The 15,552-nt window shown below is 41.6% G+C and overlaps 1 protein-coding gene across 1 annotated transcript in view; it reads right to left on the reverse strand.

Moving 5' to 3' along the window:
• Window positions 1-11,228: 11,228 nt before the first annotated feature.
• Window positions 11,229-15,552, reverse strand: part of LOC135524347 (semaphorin-3ab-like) — a 31,891-nt gene continuing 27,567 nt past the window's right edge. The window contains exon 18 of the mRNA XM_064951802.1: window positions 11,229-15,329. Within this exon, the coding sequence (XP_064807874.1) occupies window positions 14,784-15,329 (546 nt within the window). The 3' untranslated portion in view covers window positions 11,229-14,783. The remainder of the gene's footprint in view (window positions 15,330-15,552) is intronic.

The following is a 15,552-nucleotide window of genomic DNA, read 5'->3' on the forward strand; positions in this document are numbered from 1 at the left end:
ACCTTCTAGATTTGGTCTTATGTAGCAAAATTTCAAATGTTTCTTTTTACATTGGATAAAAAGTAGAGACTCAGAGCTAGAAAATGGTATGTCATAAACGGCAGTTGAGGAACAGTGGAAAATCATTTTACTTTGAAAGTTCATAAACTTGTAACCTCACTCTTTAAAAAATGGCCTTGAATGTTTTGGTACACCTACTGGAGAGCTCTTCTTTGTCTACACCCATTCAACATCGTTCACACCCTCTTAAGCCTTAGCCCCACCCATCCCTTTAAGGATTCACATGTGAGACCATGTGGTGAACACGCACTATATCAAGTAAAATCTAAGTTTATTTGTCACATGCTTAGGATACAAAAGGTGTAAACGGTACACTGAAATGGTTACTTGTATAGTAGCAAAATCAAAAACAGAAAGTATCCAGATATTTCATAAATATTTTACAGTTATTAGATGACGCTTACACTTGTCTAAATTGATGGGTCATGTGAAAGAAATGCTACAACCAACCTCCCAACCACATCTTTCTAAGTGGATGGGTCACTATTGTCTAGACATGTACACATTTTCATGAAATACAATAGATGACTGTAATCCCCCCCAGACACACCTGACTAACTTGATGGGTCATGTAATAATCTGGCCGAAGTGGAGTCTTTTGTTTAGCTAGCTAGCTAAACCGGAATGATCTCAACTCATACTACTACCAATACAAACATTGTCATAGTTGTAGTATGAATCTGCAGGTGACTAAACCTAACAAACTAGGTTCAATGTTAACTAGCTAACATTAGGCTATAATTAGCCATGCAAATGGATTTCTGAATCGAATAATATTACTACACAGATCATACACGTAACCTTAGCTAGTGAGCCAGCAAGCTAACGTTCGCTAGCTAACTAACAGTATAACTTGTAACTTGCAATAAAAATGACTGATCTATATGGGTGAACAATCTAAACTCCTCTCCCGGCATGTCCAGCCCATCCATTATCTCAGCCAATCCTGGTTAGCGGGAGGGTTCCTGACTTTTTCTGTGGCTAAACCAACTAGGCTCGTAATTTAACAATTATATTCGTATTCACGGATGGAATACAACAATGTTTGATAAGGCATTTCTGCCAAAAAATGCATTTTGAAAAAATATACAGTGCGGAGAACAAGTATTTGATACTCTGCCGATTTTGCAGGTTTTCCTGTCTGTAATTTTTATCCTGGGTACACTTCAACTGTGAGAGACGGAATCTAAAACAAAAATCCAGAAAATCACATTGTAGGATTTTTCATCCAAGCTACTCAAAACTGCCCCCCAGCCATAAGAAGTTTTTAAGGTGTATAGCTCCCTAAATCCCACCCCCTTTCCCCTCTTTCTTATCCCTTTCCCCCCTTCTCCTCTCTTCCCCCACCACATTTTCAGACATCAGATACAACTTCTCAGCAGCTAACCTGGTCAGACATTAGATAAAGCTATGGAAGCTAGGTAGCCAGCATGTTTGCTCAGAGCCTGTCCTGTGCCCGGGCTCCCTGGACAGACAGTTTCCCTGTGTACGGTGCCAGTAATTGGAAAGCCAGGCCCAGTCACAGATAGTTCAGTGGAAGGCTGGGTTAGATTGATCTGTGGATGGGATTGTCAAACCTGTATTATCATCCATCATACTGACCACTCTGACATATATAGATCTGTATGTGTGTGTGTGTGTGTGTGTGTGTGTGTGTTTGTGTATGTGTGAGACATGTGGAAGTGCCCATCCAGCCTCCTGTGTATTGTAATCCATCATGCTAGGCCTGGTGACGTGTTTTATGGGTGTAAAGATGGTGTGCAGGAGAACAGAAAGGAGGAGTGGATTGGAAAACAATTTGAAATACTCTATGACACAGTTGACTTCATGTCTGTGGAGACCACGTTTCTCTCTCTCTCTCTTTCAGACTTCTGAAATTTGCTTTGGTTGAATTTGTTTATGGAGTGGTCCTGTTCTGGTTTGATTTGTGGTGCTATTATACTGACAAATTCCGCTCATAAGGGTTGGCATGACACCGGTCAATGGCTGTCATTACAACAAGCTTCAAACCCCACTCATTTATACGAGTTTATGACAAATGACAAGGCATTGTCGTGCAGTGCAGAGTATTTAGCTATCCTCTGGGTTATACAGAGAGAACTGATTATCTCTATTAAACTCTAATGGAACAGAAGAATGTGAAATTGGATCTGAAAGAGAGAAAGAGCTGTATATGAGGGATGTTGTGAATCTCTAAGACCTCTGTGGAGAGCTGTGTGTAGGGTTTGTGTTTGTGCGTGTGTGTGCTAGAATGGTGGTGTATTTAAACCGAATCAGAGAGCTGCCTCCCTGCTCCAGGACAGGACCACCATGAACAAAGCTACTGGGGAAACAAGGGAAATGTCCTGCCACTTTCTATCAGCCTCCATGTAGCCACAGTTCCTCTGAAGTGGCATAGAGGCAAAAAGACTATCCCCAAACCACAGGCACACAGTCTGTGATGGACAAGCTCACGCAAGCGTACACACACACACATACATTCTAACGCAAGCACACACAAACTCAAAGACACACACACACACAGTATCCCTTTCAGCAGTGATTTGTGAGTAATTGCATCCAGGCGGCTCCTGGTTGTGTCTCTGCTACAAATCACAGACATGCTCCCCATCAATGCCTTTTGATCATGTCAACTGGTTCCTGTGTGGAGGAGCAGGAGTTGGGTTAGGGTCCTGTTTAACTCCGTTTAGTCGTCAGCTCCAGAGAATCCTCAGGCTCAGATAAAACTGTGGTCCACCAGGACAAGTGCTTAACCTGTATGAGGTGTTGAAATAATAGGAGAGGAAAGTGAGAGGGTGTCAGAGAGGTGGGAAGCATTACTTCAGTTTAAGCCATGCTGATGTCTGAATCACTCCCAGAAGTTGAGTGTCTGATAGTATGTGTTAGGGTCTGGAAATGTTGACCCCGTCCTTTAGAGATAACAGTTAATAATCTACTCTATGTGACACCCTGTAAGACTGTTTAACAATACCATGTAGACTGGATTGTGGTGCTGTGTGTGTTTTTATTTTATTTAACCTTTATTTAACTTGGCAAGTCAGTGAAGAACAAATGATTATTTAGTGACTGCCTACACCGTCCAAACTCAGACGACGCTGGGCCAATTGTGCGTCGCCCTATGGGACTCCAAATCATGGCTGGTTGTGATACAGTCTGGATTCAAACCAGGTTGTCTGTAGTGACTCCTCTATCTGAGATGCAGTGCCTTAGACCACTGCACCACTTAGGAGTGTGTGTGTGTGTGTGTGTGTGTGTGTCTGTGTGTGTGTGTGTGTGTGTCTGTGTCTGTGTCTGTGTCTGTGTCTGTGTCTGTGTCTGTGTCTGTGTGTGTGTGTGTGTGTGTGTGTGTGTGTGTGTGTGTGTGTGTGTGTGTGTGTGTGTGTGTGTGTGTGTGTGTTCGCTGACGCTTCTCATTACCTTGTTAAAAGCCTGTGTTCAGTTTACATTTCCTTTAACTCTAATTGATAACCTTTGACCTTTTGACTCACTGCAGCATGACTGACCTGAGTCACCTCTAAACAGAACCACAGACACCACAAGACACTGGACAGAGATGAATCACACATTGATAACCTTTACAACTCGTGACCTTGCAACTACAGTATAAGGTTATATATGCACAAAGCATAGTTCTGAGTTATTGGGAATCAACGTTTTCACATCCCACATCTCAGAACTGTTTTGTAGTGAATTATTCTTTCATAACCCATTAAGGTCCTCACCTTAAAGTACCTTAAGTGCAGGGTATCAAAATCCTGCGACGTTTGTAAATCATATATTTTTAAGGGGGTGCAATCGCAGATAGAACCTTATAGTTCTGAAATGTCATTTTGCTCTGCCCTTCCTATAGGCAGGAACTCTAACAGGAAGTACCCGTGCTAAGGGCTATTCAAAGCTGGTCTGACCAATTGGAATCCATGATTCAAGATTGTTTTCATCATGCGGACTGGGATATGTTCCAGGTAGTCTCTGAGAATAACATTGACGTATACACGGACACGGTGACTGAGCTCATCAGGAAGTGTATAGGGGATGTTGTGTCCACTCTGACTATTAAAACCTATCCAAACCAGAAATCGCTGATAGATGGCAGCATTCATGCAAAACTGAATGGGCAAACCACCGCATTTAACCATGGCAAGGTGACTGGAAATATGGTTGAATACAAACAGTGTAGTTATTCCCTCCGTAAGGTAATCACACAGGCATAACGTCAGTATAGAGACAAAGTGGAGACACAATTCAACGGCTCAGACACAAGACGTACCTGTACATAGACCTGGAATCACTGGCCACTTTAATGATGGAACACTAGTCACTTTAATAATTTTTATAAACTGCTTTACTCATCTTGTATGTATATACTGTATTCTATTTCACTGTATTTTAGTCAATGCCACTCCAACATTGCTCGTCCTAATATTTATATATTTCTTAATTACATTATTTTACTTTTAGATATGTGTGTATTGTTGTGAATTGTTAGATATTACTGCACTGCTGGAGATAGCATTTCACTACTCCCACAATAATAATACAATTTGATTTCATTTGAAGAACTTAAGTTATGGCCATTCTTCTTAAAAAGTGGAAAATAATGTCAAAAGAGGTCCAGAACCTATTATATGAATAATCAAGGACTTGGGACTATGAGGTTCTTGAGAGGATTAGAATTTTTCAAGTTCATATCTCAGAACTCTTTTGTGATGTCTTCCTCTTTCATGACCCAGTAAATATATCAATGTACATACACTGATGTTTTGTTGACAACCCAGCATTGTGTGATTGGATTGCAGTTATAATCTTATAGCATCATGTTGAAAGTGTTTTAGATAGAACTTTGAATTATTATTATTTGCATTGTAGATTGAGCAACTATGTGAATAACTCATTTTTGACCAAAATGACAGATAGAACCTTATAGTCCAAATGACTTGAGCTGCTGGATCTGCTGCAGTTAATGTATTCTACAGGTAACTACTCCTGTATGGACTAACGGGTGCCAGCATCTGTGAGACCTCTAAAATAAGTGGGCCATTTATGCCCACTCGTCTTCATTAGGATTGTTGTTATTTCAAATCAAGTTTTCAGCCTGGTTGAAGACAGACACCATTGTCTGACCAGTTTACTGTAGGGTCTAGCATATCTTTGACTATGGGACTGTTTGATAGTTTTTTTTTCTTGTGTTTTCTTTAAGTCTGTAAAACTCCAGTCATTGTTTTTCTCTGTGTTTGTCTGGCGACTAGGGCTCTGATCAGTAATTAGTCGACAGACCGATGCAGAAATCCACTCCAACAATTATATCAAACATCCAATCTGGCTGTGTGAGTAGAGCTCTGAAAAATCATCTGGTTTTCACTCACAATTATAGTAAATGTGCTGTTTATGCCAAGTGGAAAACTATTTGTCAAAATGGAACACATTTTTTGGGGGACATGCATACATTGTATGTTTTTATGTCAGTTTGAGGTTCTGTTCTATATTTGACATACTGTATGTATTTGTGTTTTGCCTCAAAATCAGCAGGTAGCCACAATAGAATGTAGTTTGTCTGTCTAGCATAGCAACATTTTACAGACAGAATGACTATGCAAGTTAAAAACAAGATGGAGCCCCGTCTCCCTGTGTATTTTCTGCTGTTACTCAAACTGCACAGTGTTCTGTGTACTGTTTTTTAATGGCTATTTCATTCTAATTCCATTTTAGCACCAGCTTTTAGTTAGCACACTTTCCTTTCCTTTTTTCTCTTTCCTGCTCTTACCTGTCTGGTTGGTAGCAGAGCCCAGTAAACTGTTCCAGTAGCAGAACCCAGTAAGTAAACTGTTCCAGTAGCAGAGCCCAGTAAACTGTTCCAGTAGGAGAACCCAGTAAACTGTTCCAGTAGCAGAGACCAGTAAACTGTTCCAGTAGCAGAGACCAGTAAACTGTTCCAGTAGCAGAACACAGTAGACTGTTTCAGTAGCAGAGCCCAGTAAACTGTTTCAGTAGCAGAGCCCAGTAAACTGTTTCATTAGCAGAGCCCAGTAAACTGTTTCAGTAGCAGAGCCTGTCACGCCTTGGTCTTAGTATTTTGTGTTTTCGTTAATTAGTTGGTCAGGCCAGGGTGTGACATGGGTTTATGTTGTTGTATTTCATAGTGGGGTTTTTTAGTTATTGGGATTGCGGCTGAGTAGGGGTGTTGCATAGGTTTGGCTGCCTGAGGCGGTTCTCAATCAGAGTCAGGTGATTCTCGTTGTCTCTGATTGGGAACCGTATTTAGGTAGCCTGGGTTTCACTTTGTATTTCGTGGGTGATTGTTCCTGTCTCTGTGTTAGTGTTCACCAGACAGGCTGTATAGGTTTTTTCACGTTCCGTTTGTTGTTTTTTGTATTTATGTTATTTCGTGTATCGTCATTTGTTCCATTAAAAACATGAGTAACCAACACGCTGCATTTCGGTCCGACTCTCTTTCGACAAACAAAGAATGCCGTTACAGAGCCCAGTAAACTGTTTCAGTAGCAGAGCCCAGTAAACTGTTTTAGTAGAAGAGCCCAGTAAACTGTTTTAGTAGAAGAGCCCAGTAAACTGTTTCAGGAGCAGAACCCAGTAAACTGTTCCAGTAGCAGAGCCCAGTAAACTGTTCCAGTAGCAGAACCCAGTAAACTGTTCCAGTAGCAGAGCCCAGTAAACTGTTCCAGTAGCAGAGCCCAGTAAACTGTTCCAGTAGCAGAGCCCAGTAAACGGTTCCAGTAGCAGCAGCCAAACAGAATACCAAAAAATAGAGCAGATGACTTGGGGAAGCCAGCCAGATGCTACTTTACACGGTGCTAGGGTCCTAGTGTATAAGTCCGATGATATCACCTTCTCTGAGAGTAAAAACAAGACCACATAAAAAAAATACTACTGTTTCTATAGAATTCTGTAGTATACTGTAGAATACTATACTACACACTGTAGTATCCCTCACGACTGTGTATTACTTTCTATAGAATGTTGCAGTATACTGTAGAATACAGTATACAGTAAGTACTACAGTATTATCTACAAAAAACACTAAATTCTAAATTACTAAATTCTAAATACTAAATTCTACAGAAATGTCAACAAAAACACTACATTGTTTATCTATAGTAAATACTGAAGTATTTAAAATGTGTATATACCCTGCACATTCCCCCATATCCCAATTTGTGCCACATGTGAGCAACCTACATGCCAACATGCCAAGTGAGAAACCTACATGCCAAGTGAGAAACATACCTGCCAAGTATTCACCATATATTGTGCTCTCTAATGTTTTAGAAAAGACAGAAGCTCTGAGCTCTCCATTTAGAACCCATTCCTACCTACCTATCTACCTACTTACAGGTTATGGAACATTTTCCCTTTTAGTATTCTTTTCAGTAGGTTTCCTCAAGGAGAAAGACCCCCACGTTTATGTCAAAGATAATAAAACAACAACACTTTAGTAATTACTACAGTAATGTCCCTAAAACACTTCAGTAAATACTACAGTATACCGTACTGCAGTCTGCAAAAACACTACAGTAAATACTATAGTATTATACAGTTTGTAAAAACACAACAGTGATTATACAGTGCTACTCTTTTTTTACTAAAGCATGTATACTATAGTAAACTGTACATTCTACAGTAATGTCCAAATAAAATGATTCCTACCATAGTGTACACTATGTCGGAGGCTGTCTGTCTACCTCCTCTCTTCTCGCTTTCACTTCTATCGCTCTCCTCTTATTTCTTCCTGAAATTGGGTAAAGGAGACCAAACCTCATCCGTCATTCTGGCATTCTGTCCAGCCCTAGTGGTTTACTGACAATGTTATTGCGTACTTATACACTGTCACTGCTACTACCAAGGCTAAAACACAACACTACTGCTACTGCTAAGGCTAAAACACAACATCACTGCTACTGCCAAGGCTAAAACACAACATCACTGCTACTGCCAAGGCTAAAACACAACATTACTGCTACTGCCAAGGCTAAAACACAACATCACTGCCCCTGCCAAGGCTAAAACACAACATCACTGCTACTGCCAAGGCTAAAACACAACATCACTGCCCCTGCCAAGGCTAAAACACAACATCACTGCTACTGCCAAGGCTAAAACACAACATCACTGCCCCTGCCAAGGCTAAAACACAACATCACTGTTAGTGCTAATACTTACATAGGCTACTCTCCTCCTCTCTCCTCTACCCGGACTAGTGATGTACTGACACTCTGAGCACACTGCCAACTCAGGGGGTTCAAAATAACAGACTACGCAGGCCGCCTATTTGGAGAGCATTAGGATTGCTCCAGTCCGAGGCATTACTCTTGAGCAGGTCACTGGTCTGCAGAATTAGATTTTCCAGAAAATCACTTCAGTTCTGTCACTCAATGAGAACAGACAGGGCAGAGATATAACCCTACAAGTCTTTGATGAGCGACAGATCAGACAGAAAGACAGTACCATTGCCACATTTAAGGTCTATGTGAAATAACAACGAAGTGTAGTTTTAGTAATGTGATGAATGTGCTGAGGGGTCCTTCCCCAGGTGGATAAACGACAGACATGGTGAGGTTCAGGGGAGGGTGTGTGAGAAAGTAGGCACTCCATCCTTCTAACATTTCTAACCTTTGGTTGCAAGTAAACCTTATGACTATGCATGTGGACTATGCAAGCTATCTGAAGTCAACTGCAGCTGACATCTGCATTTGTAGTGGTCCACCTAAGGGTTCAGGAATATAGATGAAGACCTCTGGGTCAATAGGTAGTCGGTGATCAGGTCAACCACCATTGTGCGGGTCCACGCAGTCGTGGGTGAACAGGGAGTACAGGAGGAGACTAAGCACACACCCCTGAGGGGCTCCCGTGTTGAGGGTCAGCATGGTGGATGTGTTGTTGTCTACCCTCACCACCTGGTAGAGGCCTTCAGAGGGTCCAGGACCCAGTTTCAGGGGGAGGTGTTCAGTCCCAGGGTCCTGAGCTGAGTGATGAGCTTGGAGGGCACTATGGTGTTGAATGCTAAGATATAGTCAATGAGCAGCATTCTCATGTAGCTGTTCCTCTTGTCCAGGTGGGAGAGGGCAGTGTGGAGTGCAATAGAGATTAGGTCATCTGTGGATCTGTAGGGGCGGTATGTGAATTGAAGTGGGTCCTGGGTGTCTGGGAGGATGGTGTTGATGTGTGCAATGACCAGCCTTTCATGGCTACTGATGTGAGTGCTACGGGAAGATAGTCATTTAGACAGGTTACCTTGGCATTCTTGGGCACAGGGACTATGGTGGTTTTCAATGACAGCTAACAGAAGTTGAGTGATGCAACAGGATAACAACCCAAAAACAAAGTAAATCAACAACAGAAAATACGCCTTCAGGAGTGGCCCAGTCAGAGTCCTGACCTCAACCCGATTTAAAATACTGTGGCATGACCTCGAGAGCGGTTCACACCAGACACAATATTGTTGAACTGAAACAATTTTGATAAGATGAATGGTCCAAAATTCCAAAATTCCTGACCATTGTGCAGGTCTGATCCGCAACTACAGAAAACATTTGGTTGAGTTTATTGCTGCCAAAGGAGTGTAAACTAGTTATTAAAACAAAGGGTTCACATACCTTTTCCACCCTGCACTGTGAATGTGTACATGGTATGTTCAATAAAAACATGAAAACGTGTAATTGTTTGTGTGTTATTAGTTTAAGCAGACTGTGTTTGTCTATTGTTGTGACTTAGATGAAGATCAGATCAAGTTTTATGACCCATTTATGCAGAATTCCAGGTAGTTTCAAAGGGTTCACATACTTTTTCTTGCAGACTGGGTTAGGGAGAGGTTGAAAATGTCAGTGAAGACACTTGCCAGCTGTGTGTACCTGTGTGTTTTTGTGTGTGTGTGTGTGTGTGTGTGTGTGTGTGTGTGTGTGTGTGTGATTCATGCCCTCCAGTAGAACCCTATTCCCCTGAGTGAGAAATAACCTAGTGTCTTCCCACGGTAGCATGTGATAAACGACTGTATCTCTGTACCATTTCGACCTCCGCCACTCAATCGTTGTAAGGGAGAGGAAGGAGAGAGAGGAGGAGGACTGTATTGGATAGGTCATAGTGACATGAGTATTTTCAATTTCTATTATTTATATTTGGACGTTGGGAATTGATTCAGTGATTTCTTACTAAAGTGACTTTCTTAAGTAGAGGCATGTTTCATTGTGAAAGGGGAAGTGAATCTCTCTCATTCTGTCCCTCGTGTCAGGTCCTTTGGATATAGCAGTGCATTGTGAGAGTTGTGGTAGACCCTGGTGTTGAGGGACATGAGGATAGTTGTAACTGATCCATGATGACAAATGTCTGCTCTGCCAGAGGGGGGCAGTCACGGACCACAAAACAAACAGTGATGTTTCAAAGCAAAGGCATGTCAGCTATGTCAAACCATAATATCATTAACCTGCAGAGATTTCTGTTTGTTTTCTTTGTTTTTATCATAGGACGAGATGATGAATCATCGAGCATGAATTATAATTTCAGTGCCTGTAATTTATAATACGTATTAATGGTAATTGGGCTGTGTGCTGTTAGCTAGGTCTATATCTTTCGTGTATGGAATATCATTGTGTGTTTTTTACAATTTAAAATACTGCAATTGTATTACAACTATTGGCTCATGCTAACAGAAGAGAATATCTGTAACAACACCCTCAACAACCAAATGTCTCATCTCAATGTGTTGATATTTGAAATAGATGATATTCAATTAGATCGCGGAATTGGAAAATGCTCTTTTTAAAGGTAATTTCCTATTGAGCTGACATTTGCAACATTTACGGTGAATGTTGTCACCCCAAACACAGGAACCTTGACTTTAAAACGTGTATTTCGGACAAAGCCAATCAGATTGAATCCCAGTCCAAGTTTTGAGGCTATACAGTATTTGTTCACAATTACATTATTTACAAACGATTGAGTAAAACAAGTTTACTTTGAGTTATGTGGTACAACAGTTGAACTAAGCTCATTAGGCATTTAGAAGTTATATTATTCTAGAATCAATGGGTATATACTGTATCATTAATTGAAAGTGCAACAATTTATGTACCAATTGCAGAGTGCCCATGACTTAGTAGCTTTGTGGTAGAGTAACAGTCTGAGATATAACAAATAGCAAGACAGGGTCAGTAAAACCAGGCTTTAGGAATTGATTTTTATTAGAACAGTAGAGTACATCATCATCATCATCATCATGCCCAAACACAGTCAATACAGCAGCAGCAGTTTACTCCCTCATCTACACTCAGCAGTCCTGCTAGTGGTTGAAGTTGGCTGGAGATGACCGGTACAGAGAACCAGCACCTTTTATACTGAAGAATACCGGTTCTAAAATAGGAACTCTGGTATGGTAAAACTAAAGTCTGAGTACTTCAGTTATGCACTACTTAAGTGTTCTTCAAAGTATGTCAGTATTTCCAGTAATCGATTGTGTGCCTTATATTTCCTACTGAAAATCGAGTATTTACACCTCAGGAACAGGTTAACATGTACTGCCTCTAAGCTAAGAGCATACCATCAGATACAACATGAAACATTACACAGTTATATAAACAACGGTACACTAGAATGGCATTCACATGCAATTAGCACAGTGTCATACTGTTGGACCATAGGATTTACTCTTCAATGTGTATGTTATGTTCACAACTACATTCCAGGTTCACTGTGTCTGTCTCTGTTGAGATATTCCAAAATGAAACACATCCTGAAGTACATAGAAAACATATGTAAAGTACATACTGTAGTGATTCTGCTGAAAATACATAGACGAACAGATACACTATGCTCCTGGAAATGAACACAATACCTGTATTTTGCTGGAAGAGTATGGTACGCTATGTAGTACATTTGCAGTCTGACATGGACATATACGGTACATTAGTGGTATGCTAACTATTGTAATAGAAGCCTGCATGACCCAAAAAACACCAGTGGTCGTTTTTTAATGAATGGAAAGTATTTGCTCTGTTGGTTGGTCCTGTTTGCCAGCATGTACATGTTACATTGCATTCGGAAAGTATTCAGATCCCTTGACTTTTTCCACATTTTGTTACGTAACAGCCTTATTCTAAAATGTATTAATTTGCTTTTTTCCCCTCATCAATCTGCACACAGTACCCCATAATGACAAAGCTAAAACAAGGCATGAAGTCAAAATAATTCTCCGTAGAGCTCCAAGACATGATTGTGTCGAGGCACAGATCTCGGGATGGGTACCAAAACATGTCTGCAGCATTGAAGGTCCCTAAAAACACTGGTCTCCATCAATCTTAAATGGAAGAAGTTTGGAACCAGCAAGACTACCTAGAGCTGGCCGTCCGGCCAAACTGAGCAATCGGGAGAGAAGAGCCTTGATCAGGGAGGTGACCATGAACCCGATGGTCACTCTGACAGAGTTCCAGAGTTCCTCTGTAGAGATGGGAGAACCTTTCAGAAGGACAACCATCTCTGCAGCACTCCACCAATCAGGCCTTTATGGTAGAGTGGCCAGATGGAAGCCACTCCTCAGTAAAAGGCACATGACAGCCCGCTTCGAGCTTGTCAAAAGGCACCTAAAGAATCTCTGACCATGAGAAACAAGATTCTCTGGTCTGAAAAAAACAAGATTGAACTATTTGGCTTAAATGCCAAGGGTCACATCTGGAGGAAACCTGGCACCATCATCCCAATGGTGAAGCATGGTGGTGGAAGCGTCTTATGGGATGTTTGTCAACTGCAGGGACTGGGAGACTAGTCAGGATCGAGGAAAAGATGAACGGAGCAAAGTACAGATAGATCCTTAGTGAAAACCTGCTCCAGAGCGCTCAGACTGGGGATAAGGTTCACATTCCAACAAGACAATGACCCTAAGCACACAGCCAAGACAACGTAGGAGTGGCTTTGGGACAAGTCTCTGAATGTCCTTGAGTGGCCCAGACAGAGCCCGGACTAACATCTCTGGAGAGACCTGAATATAGCTGTGCAGCGACGCACCCCATCCAACCTGATAGAGCTTGAGAGGTTCTGCAGAGAAGAATGGGAGAAACTCCCCAAATACAGGTGTGCCAAGCTTGTAGCAGCATACCCAAGAAGACTCAAGGCTGTAATCGCTGTCAAAGGTGCTTCAACAAAGTACTGCGTAATACCAGTACTTGTTATATTTCAGTTTTTGCTATGTGATTATGGGGTATCGTGTGTAGATTGATGAGGAAAAAACACAATTGAAACAATTTTAGAATATGGCTGTAAAGTAACAGAATGTGGAAGAAGTCAAGGGGTCTGAATACTTTCCGAATGCACCCTACATGTAGGCGTTATCATAAAGTAACAACAGGGTTATAATGATAGAAAACAATAAAAATAGATGTTGCAAAATGTTTTCTGAAATAGATCAACTTATATCAAATATTTTTTTCACAATGTACATATATGTGTGCATTGGAAAACAAGTTTTGTATGCAAATTGAGTAATTTATTCATTTGAACAACATGTGACAGAGTCGATGCAGAGACGTCAAAGTTTTCGGGTTCTATTCTATCCGAACCGAGGACGTTCAGTGTTACAGCATGATTGAAATTCAAAGTCAATGTTCCCACATTGGCGGAAACTGCATTCACGGTAAACACTGCATATGTCATCATGACCTTACATTTCTATCACGCAAACTTTAACGCTTCAGCGACACAGAATGAATAGTTAAGCTGGGATGCAGTGGTTTGACTGAAACATAAACTGAAGACAATATTTAATATGAAGTCAACTTCAACTGTGTAACATATTTCATACAGGGCTCTGAACAACTCAAAAAGATAAACATGAAAACATTTGTGTCTTGGAAGGGAGAGATTATATATACACTGAACACAATCACTTTCATAATCTTGTTGGATACTTTTTTAACCTACTGCTAAATTCAATTGTTTATGGTGAAACAGCATCATGTAACAAGAAACCCGCAAACCATTCCCTTTAGTACAAGAATGTATCAAAGCATATTTACATGTCTGATTTAAGTTAGAATAACATCTTTAGTTATAAATCCATGGCTACTGAATTTATTTTCTTGTAGTCCTCGGGCATCCTCCTCTCTCCTCAGAACTCTTCATATCGCATAGAATCTTCTCAACATCAAACCGCTGTGCTTTACATGACCTGTATATTATAATTGTCCTTGTGATACACACATAAGGTACATCCCTGCTCAATCATGTATGTCATCAAACACTGTCATCCCTTGTTCTAAGATAGTGGCTGTTAATAGAAGATACCCACTAAATCTGGGTGGACAACAACGATGAGCTATACAAAGCCGTGCTACTGCGGAGACAGAGCCATGTTTTCATTAGGTTATTCAATAGTAGAGAGAGCATGTAATTACATGAAGTCCAGTCCTCATGTTGGCTGACACTGTCCCTCCATGGTGCTGGGGCCACAGAGGCCAGCTGAGATAATAGAATATAATAGTACTGTATCATCCTGTGTCTCTGTGCCGTGTCACTGTAAACATGGGTGCCCACGCAGCCTACACATCGACCAGGGCGGGATATTGCCTTTGTTTCCAGTTGAGATTCTCTGTACAAAGTCAGTGTGGAATGAGTCTTTATCTCTGTATGGGGCAGAAGAGGCAGGGGAGGAGGTTCGGAGGTTGTTCGTGAACGAGGAAAGGGTATGTGGGTTTGGGGTTGGAGGGTCATGGGATTCAGTGGGTGAGAGGTCAGACGCTGCGGGGGGCTCTCTCCAGTTCGTGGGTCCGGCGGTTGCGGCCCTTCTGCCTCTCCTGCAGGTGTTTCCATTTGGCCGCCAGGCCGTGGGCGTGCACGTGGGTGTGAGCGTGCACGAGGCCCTGCTGCTGCTGTTGCTGGTGTAGCTGGACCTGTTGGGATAGGTTTGATTTCTGCCTCCTCTGCTTCCTCTCCCTCTTCCACACCTGCTCACAGAACTCATCCACGCTATTCAGGGTTGGGTGGTTCACTAACGACAGGAAGTCACGGTACCAAAGCTTCTGATTGGGCGATTCCCGGGCTGTGGACGTGTCCCGGGCGGTGGTGTGTGTGGTAGCGGTGTGTGCGGCGTCTTCGTCATCACGATGAATGAGATCGTCGAGCCGTTCAGTGTCGATGACCTCCAGGGTGACCTTTAGGAGCGTCTGCATGAAGCCGTGTTCGACTGCCTGGCACACATACATCCCAGAATCCTTCTTGTCCAACGTGCGGATCAGCAAGCCCTGCTCCGTACATACAAAACGATCCTCTGTTTTGATCTGCACAGAAAGGAATAATACAATGATTACTTCACTCTACTTGATTTTACATACTAAGATAAACAGTACTACATTTGACATCCATTATTTTGAGTATTTGTTTACATAGTCACAGTACAGGATAAAGTATCTATAGTAATACAGGAATCTGTATGATATGCTGGAATCAGTATTTCATGAATTTATGGACATCATGATTGAAATGCTATCTGGAGTTCTACAG

This window comes from Oncorhynchus masou, chromosome 31 (genome assembly GCF_036934945.1).
Source record: "Oncorhynchus masou masou isolate Uvic2021 chromosome 31, UVic_Omas_1.1, whole genome shotgun sequence".
In the NCBI taxonomy this organism is placed as follows: Eukaryota; Metazoa; Chordata; class Actinopteri; order Salmoniformes; family Salmonidae; genus Oncorhynchus; species Oncorhynchus masou.